Source organism: Phaethon aethereus, assembly GCF_964289735.1.
Source record: "Phaethon aethereus genome assembly, chromosome: 1".
Classification (NCBI taxonomy): Eukaryota; Metazoa; Chordata; class Aves; order Phaethontiformes; family Phaethontidae; genus Phaethon; species Phaethon aethereus.
In genome coordinates, this window is record NC_138575.1 from 66,381,282 (window position 1) to 66,409,271 (window position 27,990).

Below are 27,990 nucleotides of genomic sequence, written 5' to 3' on the forward strand. Positions count from 1 at the left end.
GTGGCATCTCTCTTTTTCTCTCCCCCCCTCTAGGGAACATAAAACTAGTTTACTCCAGCTCCACAATTTCCAGACAGATACACATGAGTGAGCCCACTCTTAGCTTTAACCTTGCATTCTGATCCATCCCTAATATGTTATGGTAACAAAAATAGTATACAGCAAGAGAGTTAGTTAGTCACCCTCTGCTTGAATTATACCTTTTGCAGTCTCCCTGGCACATAAAACACTGTCTTACATTCATGTGCTGTTCATGTGGGAGTAACCTGAGGCAGTCTGAGCATAGGAAAATCTGTACATGTAGGAAAAGAAGTGGAGTTGCTTTAAGCAAGACAACCTTATTTGACCCTCCTCCTTCCTTTACAGCTGGTGTTGAAGCTGGGACAGAGAAGAATGAGGGGCCTGAGGCTAAGGCCAGAGGTTTGCATGAGGCATACAGGAGCTGAACAGGTTTTCTCCATGCCTTCCTGCCAGTGCCCATTAATTCTGAGCCAGAGGGCCCTCTGTCATTCCAGCTCTTGGTCCTTTCCCTTAATTCTTCTATTTATACCTTCTGAGCTGGAGTCTCCTTTCCTATGTGCCAGTTTTACACCAGCGTAAATCCATGGATGTCTGTGGATTTGTTCCTGGCTTACACTCACCTATAAAAGAAGAGAATTAGACCCATCAATTCTAGGCACCAAATGGAGTATCCCCTATCCCTTGATACTGCTAAATATTCCTTGTGTTCCTAGTTCTCATCAGTCTGTTCCCACAGACAGCAACCTGCTGCTATTCCAGTGCTGAGTTCCCACGAAGCACCCCCTGCGGCTGCTGCTGAGGCTGTGCCGGGGACGGTACATACCTGCAGCTTCCTCCATGCCGGGTCGCTCTGGGATAAGGGCTTCCAGCGTTGTCTTCCCTGGGGTCAGTGTCAGCAAGGAGACGTCCATCAGTAGCCACCTTTTTCAGCATCACCTCTCCACGTTCAGCCTAGCTGTTGTAGGTTGTCCTTAGGGTTGCTCAGTGTTCCCCGTAGTACCGTTGAAGAGAGCCAGTTGAGGATTTGGACCTTCCTGTTCTCTGCACTGGCCAAATGGAGGAAAAGTCTGGGACTTGTCTTGCAGAACTGAAGTCTAAGTGCAGCATTATATATTCTTAATAAAGGAGTGATTGTATGAATCACAGTAGCAAAATGTTCTTGCAGAGCACATGCCCCACTCCCTGACTTAAGCATCCAAGGGCAGCTGTACATCATTCCAGAAGAGGCTGTCGCCTTACACACGTGTTAGCGTATAGCCCCCCGCATCACCGAGGAGTATCTACAAAGCTAGGATTCAAGAGTGCCCTTTAATGAAGTTACTTGTGGCTGTTTATTGGACAGAAATAAATTCCAACTGGCCCATATAACAAATGAAACTCAACTACAAAAATGTAATGATATTTATTCGCACAGCTGCCAGCAAACTCACATGCACTATGAGTCATTCCAGATGTGGATAAAAACAAAGTCTGTCTGTGAAAGTAAGTTTCCTGATCCCGAGGAGACTTGGTTTGGGAGAGGAGCTGCACACTGACTTCAGCTGTACTCAGAAGAACAGACAGGTTCGCCTTCAGAGGGGGAGGCGGGGAGGAAAAGCCATTTATTTATTCCTGAAAAGAAAGGAGGTAGGAAATTAAAAAACTACTCTACAGCTAGACTTACGTATTTTAATGAGAAGGATGCCCTGGAAGACTTTGCTGCTGCTGCTCTTCTATTACAGTACTCATGCCACTGTGACCCACAGATGGAGCAGAGGTAAGATTTAAACATGAAAAACTACTTAAAAGAAAACTCTGAGTTTGTAGATTTAGTCTGAAATTATGTTCCATTATACATTTATATATGTATACATATATATACAATTTGTCCCTCCCAATTCTAGAATTCTTATTCTCCATTAAACATGTCAGTTAAATTATTATATGGACAAATAGAAAAATACACATGCATAAGTGCATAAGATAAAATGATCTATGTATTCTATTGTAATACAAATATATATATAAAATATCCCAAGAACCAAAACTACATTCTTTTTTCACTTTTTGCTTTCTCTCTCCTTCTCCTTTTTCTCCTGCATTGACAAAAATTACAGGTCATGAATCCTTAAAGCAAAAGCCTTTGCAGTCACAGGTGGCATTATCTTCTGCTCCACCAGACAGATACCCAGTAATAGTAAAGACAACAATCCCTGGATTGTGCAAGGTGCCTAGGAATGCCTGCAAGCCTGCCCTGACAGACTAGCACATACAACATGGAGAAAGCTACCTGCAGTGTTAGCAGGCTTCAGCTGCCGACATGACAATGTATAGTTGTGACATACTTGTATTCAAATGTGTGACAGTAACATAGGAAATGGCTTGGGGCTATTGGATTGCATAGGAGATGCTTGCTTAAAGCTAGTGATGATGTCCTTTCCCGTTTTTGTTTTATTCTCTTCTCCGATACTTGGCAGGAGATTGGTAGCTGCTGGAAGTGGAAAAAGGGAACGTCTCCCAAAAGATTTCTTTGGTTCTGATATTGAAACTCACAGATATTTAAAGGAACAGGAGTCTGTTAAAAAAATTAAGCAATCAGCTGCCCCCCCGCCCCTTCCCACCCCAATCTCACATGTATTCCTCATTATAGCTGGTTCCTTTCTAGTCTGCTGTTTGGGTTTGGTTTTGATTTTGTAGGGGAAGCAATGGCTGAATGAAGCAATGAAGAGCTATGCAATTCTGCTAAGGCTGTATGAATGCTTAATTGTTCCTTACAGCTAGTGGGAGCTTACTGACAGGGCATTGACCTGGCACTCAGAATGGCAGGTTCTTTCCCCAGCTTTTCCATCAGCCTCTTGGATGATACTGCATGAGTGATTATACTTGCATGTACCTTACTTTTCTCTTAGAGTATAATAGAGGTAATGACACCAATTGACATCATAAAATCCCTTAAATCTGCAGATAAGAGTTTGTCTTTCCAGGGATGATATGTAAAAAGGTGAGGAAATCAGAACTAGGTCTGCATATATGAAAAAAACCAACCCTGCTGTTTGGAAGAATGAGGTCACCTTACCTATGAAATGGAAAAAAACCTGAAACAGGTTCATTTCCATGGAATAATCCCTATGCAATTTAAAGATGTTCTTCACTTTTGCTAACACACTTATTTTAATTAAACACCACCACCACAACCCTAAAAAGAATCCATGCAACTATTAAAGACCAATCTTAATCACCATGAATATTTCAAGGAAAATATCAGAACTCTATTGTGCCTTTTGGGAAAGCAGATTGTTTTCAAGCTGGAAGCTCTAGATCTTGGTTTTGGAGACTTCAGAATAAAGAGAAGATTTATTCCCTGTTGTGATAAGGAGTTCAGTTCTCACAAATATTGCATACAGACATCTGCTGAGGAGGAAACCAGATTTCTTCTCCACAGCTGCTGGGACTATTCAGCTCCAAATATGTTTTAGAGGCATGACTGCTTCAACAATAGCTACTTCAGAGAATCTCCACTCCCCTAAACTATCTATGTGTCAGACCAACCAATCCCATCCTAATCTGCAGTATCTAGAGGGCCAAAGCACTGTCCTAATTTTTGAATTGCTTAGAAACCTAAGAGGAAATTTGAGTACCAAGGCATGACACACCCTTCTGCACACTCAGAGCTCTTCCCTCCCTCCACAAACGACAACTGACTCTTGCCTGGGTAAAACCCCAGTCATTTAAGTCTTATCCAACTCCTGATCTGAGTTTTGCAATGGAAAAGCAAAGACAGATCAACATCTGGTCTGATGGAAATGAGAGACAGATCTACATATCGTCTCCATGTTGACTAGTAGTCCAGATTGTTTACAAAACAGTAGGATAAAGGGTCCTGCTTTAATTACCAGCGGTTGTTGTTTGCAATAGAAATGAACAGTCAATATTGGATAAAACAAGGACTAGCTTTTACAGTTGTTTCCCTAGGGGCACTGGGGCAGCCTGGGGTGCCCAGCACTTGTAATCAAGTATTTAAGCTTTGTCTCAAGAAAACAGTCAGACATGAGGAAAGATGAACACACTTGTGCTAGCTGGTGAGTGGGAACTCCAGACTGTCACCTCCTTTGCTTTTACAAGCGTCAACAAATGGGGAAAAGAAAAAAAAGCATTTTTTGGACAATTGGCAGGAAAACTGAGCGTGCGTTTTTTTTTAGTTCTCTCAGCCATTTGTGTTAAAAATCTCACACTCCTCGGCCTGCCTAGAGCCAGCTGTGAACATTGGTCCAGAAGTCACAGGCAAAGCTCTATGCCTGGGATGGACATGTTCAGAATAATAAAGAAAAGATCCCAAGCGATGACGAAATGATTTGCTTGCCGTCATCTCAGGATTCCTTGAGCCTCTTGTAGGCTTAGCTGTATGGTATTAACCTCTCAGATTTTGTGAAGCACCTGTCTAGGGAGAAAAGGTAATGTTAGACTTCTGCTGAGTGATATTCCCCATACGATGGTAGAGGTGAGGTCCTATTAATTTCTGAAGGTCCCAAAAAAGAATTCCAGATCTTAAGAGATGTTTTTGCTGGAGAAACCAAGGAACAAAGCCTGTTCTTTGACAATAAAAACAAACAAAAAAACCCCATGCAGCTGTGGTATCTGGAGACAGTGTCACTGCTTGCCACCCCGTTTCTTTCATCAAACTGCTCTGACAAGTTGGAGAGCAGAAGTTAGTTTCAGATCTGCATTATAAGAATTGCCTGTTCCCTGAGGAGAAACCCTAAGGTAATTCTTATTAGCACATTTCATCTCAGCTGGCTGTAGTTTATTTGCTGTAAGGGCTTCCTGATTCAAATAAATGGCACACAGACAGTACCATGCTTGCTACGCGATCGCTTGGGGAGTGAAGATGCAGTACGATTTCTTGTAGTTGTGGCTTCTTGGACTGTGGGGAAGCAGCTGCAATGGTAAATTTGCCCCTCAGAGGAGGCTGGAAAAGACAATGTTGAAAGGCACAAAATAAGAAGGTAAAACTCTTTTCACCCATGAGTGAGAAAAGTACGTATTAGCTATATTAGCACCACTGAGGTCTCATGCTTTTGGGGAATGGCTTCCAGACCTCAAGGGCAGTATTACAGTCGCATCCAGATCCGTCTGGTCCACATGCACTATTTTGTACCCAGCCTCTACTGCTCAGTGAAAGTCAAATGGTTGCTCCGTAACACCAGGGGAACCGTTTTGTTCTCCTGAGAGGCTTTCTGCGGAAGGAACTACTTGGAAGAACAGAAGGCCCACCCCCCTTGATTTCCCCACAGCAGTGCAAACTTCTGGTATTTGCTCTAGTGTTGTGGCAACTGAGTTTGTGAGTTTGATGGAGCAGCTGCAGCAGGCCGGCGGCTCTCCAGGGCCAGGAGAGGACGGACTATGTGGAAGGGAAAGAGAGACTGCCTGTTGCTAGAAAGCCAGCCAGCCTTTTTAGAAGGAAGCAGTGTTTAACACATTCTCTACTCTGTGGTCATTTGCTACGTACCAGGATGCCGGCGGCCTTGCTGCGTGGGCAAGGGAGGAGTGCCCTGGGGGAGAGGGCACGCTCTGCAGCCCCGCACCTTTTGACCTTATTTGCTTCTCTTCCCCCCGCCTCACACCGCATCCTCACAGCCAGGCGCTCCCTTCCCGGGCAGCTTCCGGCGTTCCGCTGGTGACAGTCACACTTGTTTGACGTTTTTGGCGCGGACAGAAAAAGGGGTGTGGCCTGAACACAGCATGAAATTACAACACGAACGGTCAAACACGTATACACATATATGCACAGCGGGCCTTGAGTCAGCCGGGTTATGGTCTTGGCTTATTTCGGACGTGTTGAGGTTTCAAAGGTCTGGTCAGAAGGTAAAAAGAAATTACACCAGCTGGACCAGCTACAAGAACTTTTTAAAATGCAACATTAACTTCCTTTAATTTCCATAAAGCCATTGTATCCAATTCGTAAAATACGTAGCGCACACAAAACTATGAAAGACATGAAATGCTATGAAACAGAGCCAACTCTGTCTAAGCCTGTCTGTGTGAAGAGTGTTTCTTCTTATGGAGAGAATTAAATATTTCCCTTTTCTCTGGCTCCCACGTGATCAGTTGGAAAATTGCCTCAATGGCCCCAGCTTCCCTGCCTGTTGGGCCCATTCCAGTGACCTCACTGGAGCTGCAAAAGGCTTGATCGAGCTGCTGCAGAGGTTTTTCCCACCTACCCCTAGTCCATGCCATAAGTCTGTACCAGTTCCTGGGAAGGCGTGTTTGTAGGCTGGAGTCTCCTGGTCTGGGGGTTTATTTGCCTGATGCAAATTATCACTGCACCAAGTATCCCAGCTGTACCTGTAGAGAGAGGGAGCCATTGCCTGAAGGGCAATCTGGGACTGAAATTCAGAGGAATTAGCTTTGCAGCTAGATGACCTGAAGAAAACAATTTATATACCTATGGTTCTACTTCCTGAATCCCTTTGCAAAGAGCTGTTAGAAATTAGAAGAAAGCAAAGACAAAAATGGGTTTTCAAGCAGGTCTTGAAACGATTTGAGAATGAACGAACTAAGGAGGCAACCAAGATGTCTACATGGCACAGTGTTGTGTGGAGCAGAGAGCGCAGACCCAGGGCCGAGGCAAGTGGCACAGGACAGTGCAGGGACTCCAGCTGGTGTCCCAGCAGGGTGGCAGTCATGTGCGTGGCATGTGCCCAAGGCAATGAACTCTGTCATTCAACAGGGATCACCTGGCTGGACCCAGAGGAAAAAATTCTTTACGGAGAGAGTGTTCAAGCACTAGAACAGGCTGCCCAGGGGGGTGGTGGAGTCGCCATCACTGGAAGTGTTCAAAAAACATGTGGACGTGGCAATTCAGGACATGGTTTAGTGAGCATGGTGGTGTTGGGTTGATGGTTGGACCTGATGATCTTAAATATCTTTTCCAACCTTAATGATTCTGTGATTCTGTGATACGGTCATACTGCTTCTGGCTGTGATATCTCTGCCCTCTGCTTTGCTGTGTGGCCCTCTTGTTCCTTCTGGCAGATCCCTTGGGCATCAGCTGTGGTGGCAGTCCGAAAGTATTAAACAAGACACTATTGCAGGAAGCACAGGGAGAGGACTGAAGGAAGGGCTGAAAAGGGATTAGTTGTTAGAACCTGGGAAAGCTGCTTGGTGTTGCAAAAGGTAGTTAGAATATAACAGGCTCTGAATGGATTTAACCTATGTAGGATAAAAATGCAGTAGGGTTGGGCTGCAACTGTAATCAAAATCCTTTTTAGCACGTCCTGATTCCCCAAATGCTCCTTTAGGGGCAGACTTAATTAATTTAATTAATTTAACCTGGAGGATGATCCCTGAATCAGAATTCACAGTGGATACCTGAAACTGAAAGACATACAAAGGATGCTTAAAAAAAAATCAAAGTTTATAATCTCTTCTGGGAAAATGATGTTAAACTGTGATGAGATCAGAGGAAGGATAGATTATAGAAACTTCCACATTTCAGTTTAGATCACAGATGGTTATTGTACTCTATAAAAGCAGTCAAGCTGTTAACAAGAAAGATCTAAGTGATTCTGAGGCTCTTTTCACCACAGGAAGCAGCTGAAAAAGCTTATAGCTCATACAGCCATAAACTGGTTGACAGAATCAGAAGTTAAAAAGAGAAAGGAGCTAGACAATTTTGAGGAAATCTGGGTAAGAAACAAGAGGAAGACACATGAGGTAAAGTTGTTTTCTCTTTGATGTGTATGTGCTAAAGTGAGATCTATGAGCTGAAAATGGCACCAGTAGAATCTTCTGAGTGATGCCAGTTCCATCGCAGAACTGAGGACTGGCAAGTCAGTATGGCATTTGCTGCCACTTTGGTAGTTTCTTTTGGATCCCTGCATGCTGCAGTGTCACACGTATTTGCCTCACTCCCAGGTGTAGAACTGTGATGGGATCTGGATCAGTTCGCACAAGGGTCCTTGTGTCCCAGCCAAAGTCCAGCTCAGAAGCACCTCCTGCCATTCAAATCCCATCTGACACTTTCAGATGGAAATACCTCCCTTCACTTTACCTTTAACAACCACCTCACTGTTCTTAATGCATGCTGTTAAGCCAATGTTCCCCTCCATAGGCGAAGCAGCTCTGTTACAAATGAAATAACTCACGTACACGTGCAAAGACTGTAGAGCACTCTGTGTGTCCTCTCCTGATTATCTTTTACTCGACTGCTGGCCCAGAGACGCCACTGGTACCTGGCATTACACAAACACACAGAGTAATAAAATATTCCCTTCTCCAAAGACCTCTCAGCATAACTCAGGAAATAAAACGTTAGCATCCCTTTCCATGGTGAGGTGCAGAGTAATCAAATCACTGGTCTCTTCAAGATGACCGCGTGTGTTTAGTCCTGCATGTTGGTAACAGTGGTGATTTCTAATATTTTTCCTGTTTCTGAAGCAAAAAGTGCTTTTCTTGTTTCCTTGGGGTAGGTCATGCCAGATTAGGCAGGACTTCTCAGGCAGAAAGAAATCGTGTCAGCGGCACTGAGTAGTACGATGTCATTGGAAGGAAAGTCAGCGGGTCTTAATGAACATCACCAGGCTGCAGAGACTCTGATTATTCAAATAGTGACAGGCAAGATGTAAATCGCTGAGGTACAGCACTAAGCAGTGGAGCAATTAACTTTGCCTGCTGTGCCTGTGCTCGGCTTCGAGGCCGGGCAGGACCCGCAGGGCCGGCCTAGGGTGCTGGAGACGAGCACGGGTGCTCGCCGGCGTGCACAGCCTGCAGCCACCTTGAACCGGGGCTCTGCGAAACCACACGCTCTGCCTCCGCGCCCCAGCGGCCCTGCTGAGGGGAGCGGCGTCCATCTGAGGTGCAGAAAAGCTGCTGGTACACGGATGCAGCTGCAGCAAAACAGGGAGCTGTGCGAGTGTCTTGGTTTGACATGGGAGAACCAGTCTTTTCCTCTCTTTAACCTTAAAAGCACTGAAATATGCGAACCGGCACCGCTGAAGTCAACGGGAGTTTTGCCGCTCCCAGGAGCGAGGCCACAATCTCAGTCATCCTCTGTAACTTGGCTTCCTGTAGTAACCCTGAAGTTAAAAGCTTCCAGCCTAACCGCATTATTTGTTGGTTAAAGTGTTTTTCACCAAATCGGCACAGGTATGGGTGAGGCTGATGCGGGTCAGCTACATGGATAGCTGATGATGAGAAGCAGAGGAGAAAATGTTCCAAAGCATCATAAAAAGGAAAAAAAAAAGGCAACTTGAGGATAAGCTGCAAATAACACTTGTGGGGAGACATAGAAACAAAAGTCCCCAAGAGGACAGCCATCCCTGGGGTTTTCGTTGCCACTGGAAGGAAAGCAAGCCAAAGAAAGGGATCCGGTATGCCTCTATTGTCCCTGTGTCTCTCATTACCCTGAAAACCTGTTTTATTTGGCTGTTGCTATGGCTCCTTTATGATATATCCCCCACAGCATACTTGCTCCTTCAGAGACGTTAAACTAGCCTGAGTCTGCACCACAAATCACGGACCTCCCTTGCCTGCTCAGTAGCTGACGCTTTGCTGGTAACTCTTTCTATCCCCCCTGAGATGCTCCAGGCTGCAGCAATAACCTGGCTCCTCTTGTCTCGCTGTCACGGTGCTTGTGGCGAGCTCGGTGCTGGGCTTGAGACTAAGAAGAATGGGAGGAGGAAAGGAGCAGAGTTAAATAAGCTCCACTATTCCCAGTTTCCACAAACATTCCTTTCCTCTGGTGAAAGTGTATGTGGGGCCTTTCCTGGCCCAGCTTGCCGGTTGGGTTTGGCAGCTCCCCAGTTCCCCTGAGATCGGCACGCATACCACTCGTCCTCTGGAAATTCCTTCCCAGCCACAGGGAAACAGGTCGCCAGCCAGCAGCCAGGCTCCAAACTCACTGAGTCCCTCTCTGCTCAGGAGGACCCAGGTGCGTAGCTGAAAAAAGGCCACTGAGAAGGGAAAAAATAAGTTGTTCAAAGCTCAGAGGTTATTTGGGAGGAAATGGGGCAGTGGAAGGGTGGTGCTGCACTGCAGTCTTGCGTTGGACACCCAGATGAACAAGGTCTTCTGCCGATGTCTGCGTGACACCCCCACCCTCTTGCATGGCACTGGGGAGCAGAACACTTTGGTTAGATTTTGCCTAGTTGTGAAGAGAGTAAACTGCACTGGACTGGAAGTGGATACCTGCTGTGAGCCAGAACGTTGGGACTTTATCGTCTCCATCTATTTGGCAGGTGGTGGCATGCCCCAAACGGAGCCGATACTTCTAATCTCTTCTCTGTCTGGAAAGAGTACAGACTTTCCAATCTGTAGGCAGGGCTTATTTTTGAGCCACTGAGAGGGAGACGAAAAAAGCAAAAGGCAGAGATGCTGAGAAGAAATAGAGAAAAAGCTGGAGGTTAAAATGGCAAATGGAAGGAACTAGTGTGAATGAGAGGAAAAGAGGAAGAGAAAGGAAAAGTGCGTAGAAAGTGAGAATGTGGTAAATGTGGATGGGAAAGATTAAAGCGCACATATATTTAAGATTAGGGTAGCATTCACCCCCTTGTCAGCATGGTATGCATCTCCATTTGAACACACCCTTCAGTAGATATCTATCTGTCACAGCTGGTCTTCATCTTATCTGTCTGCTTCTCAAGCTCATGGGATGGCTGCATTTCTCTGGAGCTGGCACTGACTATTTCTCACATAAGCAGGACTCGTGTTTACTGCGGGTCCCCACCAGCCTCCCGGCAGACCAGGATACTGAGATACACTAGTCTGGGCAACTCACCACCAGTCACAGCATGAAAGTTAAAGTTACTGCTACTGAATCAGCAATATGTTGTGGTCCCTGCACATCTCTTTGTTGTTGTTGTTGTTGGTTTTGCCTCCCTTTGAGCTTTGTAAACTATGCAGGTATGAAAAAAGACTCTTCTTACTGCCCAATAAACAGCCTGGTTTATTCCATGGAAGCTGCAGGAAACTTGCTCTTTTACGGGGCTATGGGGCTACAGCATTTCCCCTTAACACCAGTCAAGCTTTCCCATTAACACCAGTCACAGTAACAGTGCCACGGCTGCGCAAGTCCCTGTTTCCCCCTACCAGTTGCTGGAGGAATGGTTCCAGTTCTGCAAGCCCTCAGTTTCCTCCCTGGTTTTCGTAACGATCACAGCCATGACATTACATTTTTGTTTATGCCTGGCTCTGAAGAAACACAAAGTAATTGTTTATTGAATTTATTTATTAAATGCAGATTTTATGTCTGAGGGAACTGTTTGCGTCTTAAGCCCCCTCCTAAAATAAAAGACATTTAAGGCATGCCTCATTTTTATTTACTGCATTGTTCATGGCTTGGCACTGAACGAACTCAATTTCCAGTTAAACACTACTTGTTGACATCCTAATATAGTGCAGCATGTGTTAAATGAAACCATTCATTTGTCATAGTCACAGCAACTTCTGGTTTTCTGGATTGCCATGCCAATTTGGCAGAAAGTTTTGGAAGGTAGTGAGTCTAACGATAAAAACGTATATACTGTTTGTTTTGCTGCTTTCTGCCACCAGGGTTTTTAATAAACAGAGCTGAAAGGGACTGACCTACCTTGGCTTGTACTTAGCAAATCTGAAGTTCAGCTGGCTCTTCACAAAAATACAAGGGTAGAAAAATACCCAAAGATTTTTCTACGCTGGGATGTCCCGTAATGGGCATCAGATACAACCAGGCCCAATTAGGCTCAAGTGGCAAAGGACAATGTGTGACTGCTATGTTGGGCTCTCCAGCAGAGGAGGATGACAATGTGGCCCTGCTTCCACACACCATGCCTGGGAGAAGCCAGGGTGGAATTGAACAGGCAGCACGGTATTCTGAGCTCAGCTCAGAGGATCCCAGTTTTGATGAATGGACTACAGATACCGGGAGTCCTCTGTCAACCACCAAGAACAGCCAAAACCTGCTTTCTGGCCCAGGCTTGGGGTTTTTAGCCACGTTATCTAACCTTCCTGCCTTCCCATACCAGGTCCCTGTCTCTCACTGTGCCCCATCTCCCCCTGAAACCAGCCCTGATGCACAGAGAGAAGACAGCAGTCACCTGGCTGAGGTCTGAGCAATGCTTCACGCTGTGGATGGAGGGAATCTTCCAGGAACACAGAGAGCTGAGAGGGGGATTTAGATGTTTAGCAATGGGCCTGGGAAAGATGAGGCAGTCACAAGCTGGCAGTGGCACAGACTGGGGACTTGTCTTGCTATGGTGCTGTATTTCTCATGTTCACAGCAAGGGAATGCTGTGGGCTCCAGCTGATGAAGAAGTCTGTCTTCAAAAAGTCTGCCTGGTAAATAGCTAAGTGTTAGGGATACCATAAGAAATTGTATTTCCCTAGAAAGGCACTCCTTTTCTAGCCAGAAATTGTATTTAGGGAGCAGGCTGTTGGACATTTGCTGGGAATTTCTGGATGCTCTTCAAACCCTGAATGACTAACTGCATGTGCCACAGCCCATCAATCCAGCACGCATCCGGTTATGTCAGCCCTAATCTCTGTGCATGGTGCTCACGGCCAGCATGGTCCAGCTGAGGGGAACTCCAAAGCTGAACAAGATGCGCACATATATCCTCTAAAGGAACATATGGGGACTCTTAAGCAAAATATCCTTTCTATTTACATGATCAAAGATGGAAGCCTGTATCATGTCCAGCTGGCTTTTCAGACCCATCTATGATGTCCCCCAGGAGCTTTTCACTCCTGATTGAATTCACATTGCCTAACAAGACATAAACTGTCAAAGGAGCAAATGTGTCTCCCCTGATGCCTCTGTATATGAATGCTGTTGAACCCAAGGCTGGACGTCAGCACCCCCTTAACTTCTGCCCGCTGAGGTGGAAAAGAGTGCTAGTCCTTCTCACTGCAACTCAGGGGGGAGTAGCTACTTGAACATATTGTGGTTTACTTATCTGTTTTCAAAACCCAGAGCATTTCCTTATGGGTGCTTTTGTTGATAAAGTAGCTCATGCATTATTTAAACAAAGCTATAAATCACCTTTTCAGTGTCCCTTTCACAACAAACTGGAGCACTTGCCCCAGCGTCTCTCTGTAATCCAATGAAATGGGTAACAGCTACTAATCCAGTGTGTCCAAGGAGCTCAGCCATGACAAGCTAGTTTGTATTCTGCTTCATCCTTAAGAACTGTGCACTGCTCAGGGGTGAAAACAGAACTTAAAGATTACTGGGGCTAGCATTTAGAAGTATAAATAGGGGGACAAGTGTTCCCTGCCTTATTTTGCTAAATGTCAATCTACCCCTATAAATCATTAGTTTGTTGTATTAGTGTGCTCCAGTATCTCAGACAATGACTACATCTTGCCTATAGGCCAAAGACCAGTAGTAAAATTCCCCTAATATGACAAAAGGAAATCATGTGAAGATGATGTAAGATTAATATCAATCACATGTTCATAACCAGATGGTCTCCATAAGCTTACTTGGGAGATCATCATCACTACCAAGCTGAGGAAGAGCTGTTATGCAGAATTATCACACAATCAAACCTAGCTTTTGCATGGAGTGCTTCTCTAGGCACAAGACAACAGATTGACCAAAAGATTTTTCATTAGCAGCTTATAATGACAATCCACAGAGTGTCTACATGCGGGCAAAAACTTTTCTGAGTAAACACATTTCATTATGAAAGCTTTAAAGTGTTTGAAGTAGTAAGAAGAAAGCCCAAATCCAGGAAAAGACAGCTTGAAATTTACAATGTAAGTATCACAACAGCTTATCTAAAGTGCTTCTCCACCGTAATAATGTCTTCTTTACCAGTCCCCACACGCCAAGGAGTTAAATAAAAGAATAAACTCCCAGCTGGTTTCAGTCAGCAACATGCTAGAGGTTTTCACTGGAAATCATGTCTTCCTCCCTTTCTCCAAATTTATTCTTCCTAAGTTTAGAGCATGAGGTCATTGACATTTTTTCCTTAAACATTTACTTAGACTATTTTCCTGTAAACCAAAATCTATTTTACAAATTCAGCTCACAAGACTCCATGAGAAGAGAACGTATGGTAAGGAAGAACAGCACTGAACCAAACGCATGGAACAAATTGGCAGGGTCCTCACGGGCTGGGAGCCATTGAGAGATCCACAGGGGCAGGCACAGCAGCAGCAAAAAGATGTTTTCATCAATTTCAGGAGCAACTGTCAGCATTTTGTGCCTTTCAGGTCCCACTCTTCAGAAAACAAGATATTTGGATTATTTTGTTGGCTCTAAGATTTCTGTAAACCTGAAACTAACCTTCTTCTCTTCCCTTCGATCCCAAGTGTGCCTTTCATAGCACAGGGCTCTCTGTGACCTGGCTGCCCACAGAGCAGCATCATGGGGCTGGTGGTGCCAGCTCAGGTCATCTGAGGACCTCATCCACAGTGTCCAGCTGCCTTTTGCAATTTGCAATACTCAAGGTTCTGGCAGGTCTTTCTGTATTTAATGGCGAATCCAGTTGTCTGCCAGTCTCAGCTTTATTTCAGCAGATTGTGAAACCTCAAAGATCTAGGAATAGTCAGATTTCAGGAGAGCATGAAATAACAAGGAACAGTGGAAAATGACAGGTTTTTAAAATGGAAATTCCATATGTGTGTTTGTGGTGCAGGGAAGGCAGCTATAAAAATAATCCATTTTGCATTCACCCTTCAGTTTTATTTGCTACGTTTCCAGCAATATCACAAAGACTGTCTCAGCCCACCATTGCACCTGCACATGCTGAAATCCACCAATTACATTTTGTGGATGATTATATTTGAGTCCCATTATTTTTTTTTAATATTATTTTCATGCAGATGCAGAAATTAACATAATGGCTGTTATGTTCACGCAGGTGTGAGCTTGACAGAATAGATGCCTTCTCATGGTCACCCTCAGTCACCGCTCCAGAAGAGACATGTAGTTCCCCTGCCTCTTACCCAGGGGTACGGCACAGCTTTTCACCCTTCAGGTTGTGCTCAGGTGGCAAAACAGCTGTACCGGTCCGGCTCAGAAAGTACCCGAATCCAGCTCCAGCTCTGAGGCACTTTCTCAGACTTCCTGTCTTTATCATCACTACTAGAAACCATACAGTGTTTTGAAAAGGCATTGTCCCCAAAAAGAACCCATTTCCTCACAAAAAGGACCCAGTATCCCCCTGCTTTTTGCTTCTTGGGCAAGACCGATTTATACGCTTTCTCCATCCAGCACATATTCATGTCATTAAGAAAACCAGCAGCAGGTGCACTGACATTTGGAGCTCAATGAACAGCTGGAAAGGCAGCTGGGGTTTCCCTGGTGTTGAAGAACAAGTCAAATCCCAGAGCAGAGGAAGCAGAAAACTGGATTTTATGTATTCTCCTCTTAACAATTTATTTCAACTCAGATGGGGATTTGAAGGAAAGGGGAAGACAATTCAGTTTTTTTCTAATCTGAGGGAGAAGAAATGGTCAATATAATGTTCATTCATTTATTATCCTCAGTTTTGAGCTGTGATATTGATACTTAGTGAGTTTGAGGAATAGGTTGTTGTTTCACGTGTGCTACTCTATGTGGGTAAGCAGTTCATACACGAATAACATAATAAATAGTTTTCTATCAGTTCAATAACAGTTCCTAGATCCACTGTCAAACACTTGAATTTACTTGCTGGTTGAAACTATTCACGGATGGCTTAAGTGAAAAATTCCAGGGTCCCCATCATTTCTTCTGTTTTGGTTCACCTCAACTAACAGTTCCATGATATCAGTGGGACTGTTCCCAAAGGATAATTCAGCACAGGACAATTCAATCAGCAATAACAAGAAACCTTCATTATTTTTCTTAATCTGCTGATCATATGGCCATAGATTTTAAAGTCAGAATGCCCATGTATTTTTTTCAATTTAGCCACCAGCACAGAATTTCATGTAGCGTCCCCTTCAACAGATCCAACTCATTGCGTTTCATTAATGCGTGTTTTCTGAAAAGGCAGACAGTTCAAACTGGAAGACATCATGAGACGGAAATCCGCTAACTCTCTTGTTAGCATTTAGTAGAGCATTGCCATTCTCCCAGATAAAAAGGCAAGGTAATTTCAAAGATTGCTCCTAAATCTTCATAGTATTTCTTGTCTAGATAAAGCACATGATATTGTTCCTACTCTCCGAATAGACATTTATGGAACTAGTCAATGACAACAGTTAAAACTTGGACTGAAGAATCTGAGCTGTCATTTGTGACAATGAAATAAAATCCATACTGCTCTTTGCTAGGTCTGTGGTTCAAACTAGACCTTTGATTCCTTTCTTCCCGTCCAGCCTTGGAAAAAATTTTGGATATCCTTTGTGCCAGTTGAATTTACTCTCTTAAAAGTTCAAGGGTACTTTAGCATAGAAGAGAAAGAAGTGTTTGGCAGCTAGTGGTCCTGCAGCCGATCCTCACCTCTAGCAGGAGCAATGACTACACTAATTGAGGTGGCCATCCACATAAAGGAGCCCATGAGCTTGGTGGTTAGATCAAGATTGTGTAGGCATGAGGAAGGGCTTCTGCTTTTCCTAACCAGGGCTGATGCCCATCCTTATGTCATCTGAGAACCGGAATCATCACTAAATGTCCTAAAAGCAGTTGGACCACGCTTGCACTGGGAGTTTCTCACACGTAGCAGCTGTGATGGGGAGTGAGACAGCTAAAATCTACCACTCTGTCTTTGGTTTGTTTTTTCCCTTCAGTCATGACCAGACAGACCCCTGGCTTGGCTCACTATGCGGCCACACAAAGCAGCGTCGGCACAAAGGGACGGAGGGAGAGCCTGGCTGGGGGGCAGGCGCACCGGACTGCCCCTTGCAGCTGCAGCCGTGGTTAGGTCAGCCTCAGCAAAACCCTAGCTACTCAGCCGCCTTTGCCTGCCAGGAAACCAAGGAAGGCTGACAGAAAAAGAAAGTACAACAAAATGAAAAAAAGTCCATTCTGAACTACTGGACACCTCTCCTCTGTGCTCGCTGTCTCAGCTCTGTGTAAATACGTACCTGGGAGGTGGTGCAGAGCGCAAGCCCACCCCCAGGGTCCCTGCGGTGCTAATATAAAAAAGGCAGAGAACTGGAGAGAGAGATTTGGTTTTAAAGGGCTTTCCTTTTAGAGCAGCAACAGCATAATGCATAGAGCTCTTGGAGCTGCTGCAGCTCTGTCTTTCCCTGTGAAGCACAGCTCTGATTTCCATTGCTCTTTCTCCATTGTTCAGCATGAGAATCATCAACTTCACTCTGCTCCTACAGTCCTTCCCCATGGCTCAGCACCAAAACACCAACACCAGCTGTATTTCTACCCTCCCTCGCTCCCTCTCTTCTCTGATCCTTCCTGAGAGAAAGGGAAATAGGTTGGATCATCATTATATCCCTTTACTTGTTCATTTGTAAGAAACATTTTCAAATGTGTTAAATGAAGATTGCTTTGTGTCTTCCCCTTGCATAAGAGCTGCTGTGACCAACACAAATAGGAAAGAGAGGTGACCCTGCAATGAATACACGGTCTTCTGTTTAATATCTTCATCAGTGACACAGACAGTGGGATCAAGTACACCCTCAGCAAGTTTGCAGATGACACCAAGCTGAGTGGTGCAGTTGACACACCTGAGGGATGGGATGCCATCCAGAGGGACCTGGACAAGCTTGAGGAATGGATCCATGTGAACCTCATGAGGTTCAACAAGGCCAAGTGCAGGGTCCTGCAACTGGGTTGGGGCAGTATCAGTACAGGCTGGGGGATGAAGGGATTGAGAGCAGCCCTGACGAGAAGGACTTGGGGGTACTGGGGGACAAAAAGATGGACATGAGCCAGCAATGTGCGCTCGCAGCACAGGTGGCCAACCATATCCTGGGCTGCATCCAAAGCAGTGTAGCCAGCAGCTCGAGGGAGGTGATTCTGCCCCTCTACTCCACTCTGGTGAGACCCCACCTGCAGTCCTGTGTCCAGCTCTGGAGCCCTCAGCACAGGAAAGACGTGGGCCTGTTGAAGCAGATCCAGAGGAGGGCCACAAAAACGATCAGAGGGATAGAACACCTCTCCGGTGAGGACAGGCTGAGAGAGTTGGGGTTGTTCAGCCTGGAGAAAAGAAGGCTGTGGGGAGACCTTATTGCAGCCTGCCAGTACTTAAAGGGGACTTACAAAAAAGATGAGGACAGGCTTTTTAGCGGAGCCTGTAGCAATCAGACAAGGGGTGATGGTTTTAAACTAAAAGAGGGTAGACTTAGATTAGATCTGAGGAAGAAATTTTTCATAATGAGGGTGGTGAAACCCTGGCCCAGGTTGCCCAGAGAGGTGGTAGATGGCCCATCCCTAGAAACATTGAAGGTCAGATTGGACGGGGCTCTGAGCAACCTGATGGAGTTGAAGGGGAGCACACACTTCTAATTGAAGCTCATTGCAGGGAGGTTGGACTAGATGACCTTTAAAGGTCCCTTTCAACCCAAACTATTCTATGATTTGATGATTCTATGATTCTATATAAAGCAATATATAATTTCCCAACTCTGCCTGAAATTTCCTGTGTTACCAAAATTGCTTATTGCCTCTGTGTCAAACCTGTGGAACAGGGTTGATATTTCCTTTCTTTATTACTGCCCTTCACTCACATAGTGTTCACCGTAGCTTATCCCCAGTTCCTAGTAACATGCAGCAAACTGAAGGATAACAATATATTTCACTTACTACTTCTTTCCTTCGGTTTCTCTGTGTGCATTTTTTCTCTCCATGCCGTCTGTGGCAACTTTACTCCAGCATGTTAAAGGCCTCTCTTAGCTGACTGCATCTTTTTCTGTGAGCATAAATAATGCCAGGTGGGGACCACCTCCTTATGACCAAGGGCAGAATAAATAACAGCATACATTGCTCCAGGCTGGGAACAGATGAAAATGCTGCATAATGAAAATTCCATCTGAGGGAATAAATTGTCAGACCAATTTAGTTGGTTGATGCTAGTCATATTTTTGAAACCATTTTACTTAAATTGTAAAAGAAAAAAATATCCTCTGCCTCTCGCAAACAGGCTCAGATGCACCATTTCCTTCTCTAGCAATATCCATTTCTGTAAACATAAGGTTTTCTTGGTTCTTCTAATACACTTTTACATTTCTTACTCATGCTAAGTAGCTAAAAAGGCTATTACCACTCTAGATTTTATATAGAAACTCTGTTGCACATTAATATAATCTAACACATCCCAGGACATTTATGAAGTGCAGAAGGTTGGGATGGATTCTGTTTTATGGAACTGAGACACCCTTTGGGAATATGTGTGTTTCTTATAAAGGAGATAAATTAGTAAAAGGTAACTTTGAAAAAAATTATTGTGTGATGAATTAAGGAATTGCATACAATCTGTTATTAATTTTAAAGTATTTTAAACTGATTTGTTTTCCTAAGAACAGTGTTGCCTGTTGTCAACTTTTGTAGGGAGCTCTACTTCCTATATCCTTATTGACAAAACGTAGACTTCCAAGATGGAGCTTTTCTCTCTTAACCATTCTTTTTATAACTAAAGAAGAAACAAATGTCTATTCTCACTTTTAGCAAACAGGCAGAAATAAGGAGAGACCATTGCTGCTATTAATTTTAGTCTTAAGAGCTAAGATAGCAGGGATACAGAGCTGAAAGTAAAACCAGGCAAATTCTCTTGGTAGCTGCTTTTAAAAACGTGTTAGTTCATGTTGTTTTGTAATTAAAATGTCTTCTCTATCTCGCTGCTGTGTTCTTCTAAGGGGCATTGGGATTTAATCTCCCAATAACGGAGATTTAAATGTATTGAAGTTGGAATGCACAAGTATTTGCATTGCACTTGTTGTCATGGGAGCTACTTATGTGAGTAACTGCAATTCCAGATACAAGTTTCAGAAGCTAGCCTATAGCACTGCTGTGTTTTTTTCTTTGTCTTTCTAGGTTTTTGAGTGTGTTTCCCTTATATTATTCCACTCATTCTTTCTCCAGCTTTCCATTTCTCCTGTGCTAGGGCAAAGTGTTCAATTATTTCTAATACAGCAGTTTTGATGCAGAAAAGCAAAACGTCAGGAAGCATAGAGGACCTACGCCTGAGCATGCTGTGTTGCAGGGCTGGCCAGCCAAAGCTCAGGTTCTGCCCTGGCAGCGACTGCAGGCCCAGGGCAGTATAAACACCTTGCAGATGGTGAGCATGCATCCTTCTGGGGATGAGGCAAGTGCAGGAGATGTAGTAAAGAAGGATGTGATTACTATGCATAAAACCTGTTCATCACTTATTAACACTGCACTTTTTGTGATTTACATTACTACTTTCACTGCCCACCACACACATCTCATAGGTCAAAACCACCTCACCCTGGAGGAAGCAATGCTCCTGGTACCAAGATCTGCTAAAGGCACAAAGCAGGTACTTGTTCAGGGCAGCAAAATATTTAGTGGCTTTGATCGACTGCAGGATGTTAAGGATAGGTATTTCACGGTTAGCCTGAGGTGGTAAATTTGAGATAGAGAACGGTTACTCTAGCAAAGGAGCAACTTGGCATAAGGACCCACCAAAGAGTCATCTGACAGAAATAAAGCTCTTTATGTACAAAATATACTTCTGGTCTGATTGTTAGTCCTCATAAGCAAGATGATCAAAGAGAAACACGAAACAAAAAGCCTTTATCAAGGGTATGCAAACTTTGACACTCGTGTACTCTTCTGCAATGCATAGTCAAGGGGAAATGTAGAGCTTGAGTGCAAAACAATGTTTCCCATACACTGTTAAAGAAAATCCTCTTGTGAGCATTTCAGGCCTTTGCCCTAAGACCCAAAGCAACAATGACTTCTAGGAAATGTCCAGCAGTCTCTGCAACAAAACAGGTTCAGAAAGCCTAGATCACTCATCATTTTTGCATGGCATTATAATGGCTGCTGTGTCTGCCTATACAATCACCCTGTGGACAGTGCTGAGTTCATTTACTTTGGCAAATGCTTGAATTCATCTTGAAGAATCAACTTCATCCTTCAAAGAATTCAATGACAGTGAGAAAATCTGTTACCGGGTTATCAACAAACGTCTTCTCTTGACAGGATCCTCTAGTGTGCTGAGATCCATTTAGTGCAAATTCCGCTCAGGTTAAAGGAAAACGTCGTGACACAAGGAAAATTTCCAGCTCACTAGTGGAAACATCATATGCTCCAGGCTGACTAACAGCAAGCTTAAAAGGGTTATGCATCTGGCCCAGGAGATGGCTTTTTTGACTCTTGCAGAAGCTGGCATGAAAAAAATGCTGACCATGGCCGCGAATGTTTTTTATTTGCTTTTCTAGCCATGTGATATTTAGGCTACGGAAAAACTCACACCAGTGGAGTATAATTCAAATGCTCTGTTTCTCTGGGCTTGTTATAGGACAGAACAAAACAAGAATAGCCAATGAATTTATAAAAATTGTTTTACCTGCTTTACCGTGCCTTCATGAACAATAACCTATACAGTTTTACATTTTTGTTTCATTTAGGGGGCGGTATGCATATTTGTTTCCATGCACAAATGCATTCACAGCACTGAACAACTATTTTGTAGCAAACAGTTTTATTCCCTGTTTTAGCAGTAAGATAAAACCAAATAGGGAGAAATTGCTGTCATTATAATTTGGGATGCATTAACTTCTTTCTATTGAGGTCTAGGAGTCCTGACTTCAAAAACTTTGGGCAGGAAAGGGAAACTTTTGCTGTGAGGGATCAAGCTGAGCTTGTGGCAGTCTCTCACTACTAAGGGGTGGTTGCGAGCTTGCAGTTGTGGTGGTCTGAAAAGATATGGTTTTGCAGAGCCCTATTAATCCCTGTTACAACTGCTGGCAAACACAAAAAGGAGTTTCAGAGATCGCTTTTCCTCTTTAGGTCCATCACTGAACAGGAACTGCTGCGGCCTGTGCAACCGCTCCTTGCCGTGCGCTCCCAGAAGTGGGGGGCTGGTCCCAGGAAGACGGTGATGCCCAAAGAGATGATTTTCATTAGTTTCTTTAGAGTCAGGCCCTAGTAATCTAAGACAGGAGGACACAACTGGCAGCCTGCTGACTGAATTTGGCTTATGGGACAACTCCAGCTGGGCCACGGCCCTTCCCTACGCCAACAAGCGACTCCGCTTTGCTTGCAGGGAGTGAGGAGTCTTGGCCCACAAATCCTTCTTGTTTCTCTGCTCCTTCTGTCCTTCATGAAAAGGGTCCCACTGAAGCAATGAGATAGCCCTTTTCCATGCCCCTGAAGTCAATCAAAATAATTCCTACTGAGTCATGACCCCAGTTAAACTGTGTTCATGTCCTGGAGCCCCGGAGAGCTGTACGTGCTTTGGAGCGATGGTGTGCACAAGGCCTGATTCATGCTCTTGGCTTCATACCTGTTTGTAGGAGAAGAAAAGGGCATTGATGATGCACAAATAATTGAACACTCCTGCAGCTATACTCTGTACTTATTGAGCAAACACATTACAGGCAGCAACTGGGAAATCATGAGCAGGAACGTGGACTGGAAAGCAAAACCAAACGTCTGTACCCTCACCAGTGAAACTGCATGGAAAACCTGGGAGAGGATCACAGTGTTTATCACATGGCTAATGATGTCCAGAAAATTCTGGCATGGTTCTTAGAAAAGACAAAAGCATTTTTAAAATAAAACTATTGTCAGCCTCAGAGGTGATGTTACGTTTAAACCATAAAGACATTTCTAAGCTGTCATGAGTTTAAATAGTTAGAAGCAGCTTTTGTTTAAAAACCCAGGTAGTTCTTAAGGAGAAGTAGAGTGAAGTCAACAGAGCCATAGGGGACCGGACAGACTCCTGCAGTGAGCGGTGCAGAAAACAGGGACTCCTGCACCACATTTTGATGGGCATTTTTAGCCACCCTTAGGACTAGACTTGTTGGCTGTCCACCATCTTCAGCAACAAGCAGTCGTGCACTCCAGGGCACAGGATGAGGCTGTTCAGGCTCGGGCAGGCGGGCTGGGAGCGGGTGGCTGGACTCAGGCACGCTTCTCCCATCCACCTCCGGCCCTGAGGCCTCAGTGGGCAGCAAGGGCGGTCAGATCAGGGAGCACTGCTAAGGCCCCTCTGAAGAAGGGATTTGGAAGAGGAGGAGCCTGGTAGTACACAGATATATAACAGAAAATGTTTTCAGTAAGGATAATCAAAACTTTATTTTTCCTACCTCATCTCTGTGGATCATAAGCTTTTTGCTATGTGACTGTTCAGCCCTCGGGACAGAAGCACCCACATCTCCACTGCAGATGTCTTGACACATTTGTAAGAGAAGTAAAAACTATAAATCAGTAGGATTGTCTCCATTGACTTTGGAGATCACTAGACTGGGCTTTCTCTCTCAATACTGATTAGGGATCTCTGCTCCTCAGACATGCACAGCTATTGCCATTGAAACGAATTGGCTGTAGCATCACCATAAAATGATGTACATTGCTCTGCAGCTTCCTGTAAAATATTTGCTTGATAGCTTTACAGGGAACCCCCTTGGGGAACAAAATAGTGAAGAGATGGTAAGTCACAGTAATATTCCTTTGCTGTTCTTTGATACTGCCCAGCTAACTCATGTCAGAGATGGAAGTAAATGTAGGAAGAAGTAAAGTCAGCAGAAAAGTTTCAAGTGGAATTTGCAATCACTAAATGCAGAAACTGGCTGCAAATCTTTATCTCAGCTTTTGTGCTTAACTTACATGTGTGTTAAGTCAGTGTAATTAAAACCAGAGAGTCCTTGCTCTAAATGCTCTCACAGTCTCAGAGAAACTCATGAATTCATGGAAAAGACTGTGGAGGGAGTGATGGTGGAAGATTTGACTACTGTGCAGGAAGGGAGAGAAAGGAAAGGACTGAAATAAAATGTGGATCAGGAAATTCATGTCACCATGACAAATACAAATGAGGTCTGAAAGAGTTTCTGAGTAGAGTCTCTAAGAACTGTAACAAAGTCTGATATGTTTTGGGAAGAAGATAATGAGATCAGGGAGTCAGTGCTGTCCTGGTCCCTGCAGAGGATGGCTTGCCTCTGATAGGCATAGCAAGTCTTTTCTCACAATATAGCAGCTCAGGCTCTTGTCCCTTTGAATCTCCTAACCTAATCCCTATCATCTTGGGAACAGCTGGGTGGTAAAAGTCAGCTGCTTTCTGAGGTGTTACCTGTGATTCAGCAAGTGGGTCAGTACCAAATCGATAACATGGCATTCATTTTTGTGTGAGTCCTGCACTGAGGCTTTTCTGGGTGAGTAGTGATGGGCTGAATCTGATGACTGCTAGCTCAGCTCCATGGTAGGAATCTGCACTTGGCCTGACAGCTAAAAGTGATCGGTGTGATGACAATAAGCATGACAGCACTGAAGCAAGGTGCCACAGATACTTTTTCCATTGCTAGCGGAATATTTGAGGTGTAAACCATCTGCGTATGTAGAGGTACTCTGCACTCTGAGGCTGTTTCCTCTGAAAGGGCACCTAAAAGAGATAAAAATGAATCGTCATCATTATGGACTGGATTTCTGCCAGCTGCTAAGTAATTGGAGTTTTAATTGCCCAGTAATAAAATTTCTAATTACTCAGCAGTTAGTGTTTGAAATTTCAAGTGCTTCACATGCACTAAATTGCATTCTCCAATTGCCAAGAGTGAAAGATGAAATAGCTCCAGTGTGTCTCAGCAAAGCTCTGAGCGAGAGGGGTGAATATCAGTGATGGAGCAGCAAAATGGGTATAGCCCCAGTTGCCAGTCGTCAGCCAGGCAAACAATCTCACAGAGCAGAACCTGCAGGCAGCTTTCCCAAGATCACCATGTCCTTGGCTAGGCCAGACAAGATGTCCAGGTGGTAAAGGCGTCATGCTGGGGAAAGGCTACAGCAGGGACCAAGTCCTTTTCAACACTGTTGTTTTTCTTGGTGCATTCATTCCTTCAGGCTTTTGTACACACACCCTGCAAGTACTATTTGGTTATTTAAACAAGTATTAATCTAAACTCAGGTGGTTCCAACAGGAAGCAATTAGCTCTATAGATGTCTTACCAAAATGCCTGAAACCCATACCTGCAGGATGTATCTACAGTTAGTAGTATCCAGCTGCAGTATGCTTATCGCAATTCAGCAAACTGTTTTACCTATACTATATTCCCTATCTAATTCAGGGCCAATATACCCTTTGCTGGGTCAAGCATGAATTATTTCATACCTAGTATTATCCCAATTAATTTTCCTTACGCTAGATAGTAAAGGACCTAATTAGGACAATCTCGGAGGGCCTGGCTTCTTTCTTCTTGCATTCCTTGATCTTAAATATCATTAACAAATCAAACTTTAACAAAGTCAACAGTTGGCAATGGCCCAGGAAACAGGACTGCATTTAGGCTACAGAGTCTATGCCTTTCAAAAGGTGGGTATTTTCCTTTTTTAAACTGATTTCCGAATGTATCCATTGGTAAACAATAATTAAAGTTGAGAAGTAAAGTTTATGAGGAAATGCACTGATAGTCACATAAGCACAGCTTTAAAAAAAACCCTTTCTGTTCCTGAGTATTAGAAAAAATCCAACAAATCCAAACTATGGTTGCCTAAACAACAACATGTAAATCATACACACATAACATGAAACAAAACAGGCTTTTTCCCCTCTGCTCTGAAAGGAACTGACACCTTTTAATAGTACCTAGTTAGTAACCTAGTTAGTAACTCAAAGCACTTAGGTGGTCTGTAATGTAGCATCAGATGTTTTCTATACTCCGGACTGTACAGGTCATTGATTCCACGAACGCTCTACCTCACCAGGGTGCTGAGTTCAGGAGCTATACATATGTTTTCCCTCTCATTTCCCTGAGACAACATCTGTAGTACACTTCACAGTGGTGAATAAATACCTGATCGTAGCAGACACTGTTGTTTCTAGCTATAACTTTGTGAAGTATTAAAGTCATAATAAACTGGGATTCTCCTCGTTGAATGCAGTTGTCTTTTGTCTAAGCTGGTAACAGGCTCAATGAATAGACATAGGCATCTCCAAAGGGTGAGTCACTCCTTCCAGACATATATGCCCAGGATAGATGAGGTGATCCACTCTCTGGAGGAGCTGTCTCTATCAACTAAGGAGAAATCAACTTTTAGACAGCTGAAACCAGGAAAAATGTAGGGTCTTAGAAGTTTGTCAGTAGGAGAATGGCCCGAAGAAACTAGGCTGAGTTGCCGAGCCAGGAGAAGAACATGTATTTCAGGTAATGTTGATGTTGCAGTTATCATTATTATTCCTTATATCATGGCTGCACCTCAGAGTCCCAGGCTTGGATTATAAACTACTCTGTGTTAGACACTGTACAGATACCGGACAAACAGCTAACCTCCATCCCTAGTAGACTATAGTCAAAGCAGCCCATGCTGCCCATTTTATTTACAGTGAGAAGTCATACTGTACAGTAAGTCTTCGCAACAGTCGGTTCTTTGGTTGAATCTACTGTTGAAAAGTGGCTCCTCTTTTCAGTGTTTGCCACCTTATGGAACTTCTCTTTTCCCATTATTGTTTTCCAGCTGTGCTTTTCCCAGCTGCTCAGCGATTCAGGAGGTCCTCAGCTGCCTTCCTTAACCCAGTGCTACAAAACTCGCTGGAAGATGTGGTCCTGCTTTATGAGGTTCAGTATATGGGGGCAGATGGTACCTTAAGCCCTAACCAAGGCTGGGGTTACTGTCCATACTGGGGTTTTCCATTATCTGTCTTCAAGCCACTTTTACTCATCCCAGCAGTAAACCCATTTCTGACTATACAGTAGCTCACTAGAAGGGAGAGAAGAGATATATATGAGAAACGTGGCTCTTTCAGCACTTAAGCAGGCAGCAGTTGCCTGCAGTACCTCAAATGTGGGTTCCAGCTCATTGACAAGGCAAAGTGAGAACCAGAGCAAATGGCTTTCCACTGAAAGCAACTTTCTTCCAGAACAGTTCTGTATTAATAAGGCAACACTTTTAAATTCTTTGGTCTAAGTCTCAGTCCCAAGTTATTTGTTCAAACCATTAAAGCCATGAGTATCAGTCATTGCAAAGTAATCCCGAGGGCATGACTGTTTCACTTCAGAATGATTCAGGTCCCCTCTTTCACAGCAGTGGAGACTGCAGATGTAATGCACTGTCTGGAACAGTGTCCTATGGTTAGCTAAGGGAAAGTAGCTCACCTGAAGTAGGTGCGTGAGACAAATCTATCTATCCTACACCTTGAGAAACTGGGAATGGATGTCCAAACAGGGCAGATGGACTGGGAAGCCACTCTTGTGCTCTGTCACACAGAGCTAGGCCACCACTGCTATCCCTGGCAGGGTAAACAGGCTTTCCCAGCTGTGCTGCTGTCTCCACTCCTCTAATCCCCATGTGGCACCAGCAGCAACCCATGCCTGTTTTGGACAACAGAAGACTACCTGCTTTTTCCTTTTCCTCTATCCTTTCCCCATAGCCTGTCTCTAATTTTCCCGGATAGATAACACAGGAGTCCAACATTCACATACAGACTTTCTGGTCTGCCCCACCTCCAGTCAGTGCAAGGATAGTTTTGTCTCCATGTGACCTAAAGATCTAAGGACACGTTGTTAATTCACATTTACTCTGCCTAGAATCTCTTGGAGAAGATAAATAGCTTTCTGTGTTCTGATTTTGTACCAGTTTCTTTTAGCTGAGCTTCACATTGACAAAGGTCAGAGGATCTCCATCAAAGATGAGGAGCTTGCTTCACTGAGGAAGGCTGCTGAGTTTGACACCATCTGCAATGAGATTATCCCCAAGAGCATCACAGAGATCCGCAGGCTCAGCAGCAGGCTCTCTTCCTACCCACGGGTCCTCAAGAAAGAAGACTTTGAAAGGACAGTGCTGACCATGGTCTACACAGCCTACAGGGCTGCTCAGTCCCAGGGGCACCAGAAAGACGCTTGGGCCGAATCCTTTGTCAGTCTTTACAAAGCCCTGAAGCACGACTTGATGTTGCCATACAACGAAGAGCCATCATGGCAGGAGACTTGATGCAACGGCAACTCAGCCGC

The 27,990-nt window shown here is 44.2% G+C and overlaps 1 protein-coding gene across 1 annotated transcript; it reads left to right on the top strand.

Annotated features, from left to right (window-relative positions):
• Positions 1-1,701: 1,701 nt before the first annotated feature.
• On the top strand, positions 1,702-27,970 carry FAM180A (family with sequence similarity 180 member A; the record flags this gene model as incomplete). Its single annotated transcript, XM_081997340.1, has 3 exons — positions 1,702-1,777; positions 26,498-26,598; positions 27,617-27,970. The coding sequence occupies 3 exons, from the start codon at positions 1,702-1,704 to the stop codon at positions 27,968-27,970; spliced, it is 531 nt and encodes a 176-aa protein (XP_081853466.1).
• Positions 27,971-27,990: the final 20 nt, after the last annotated feature.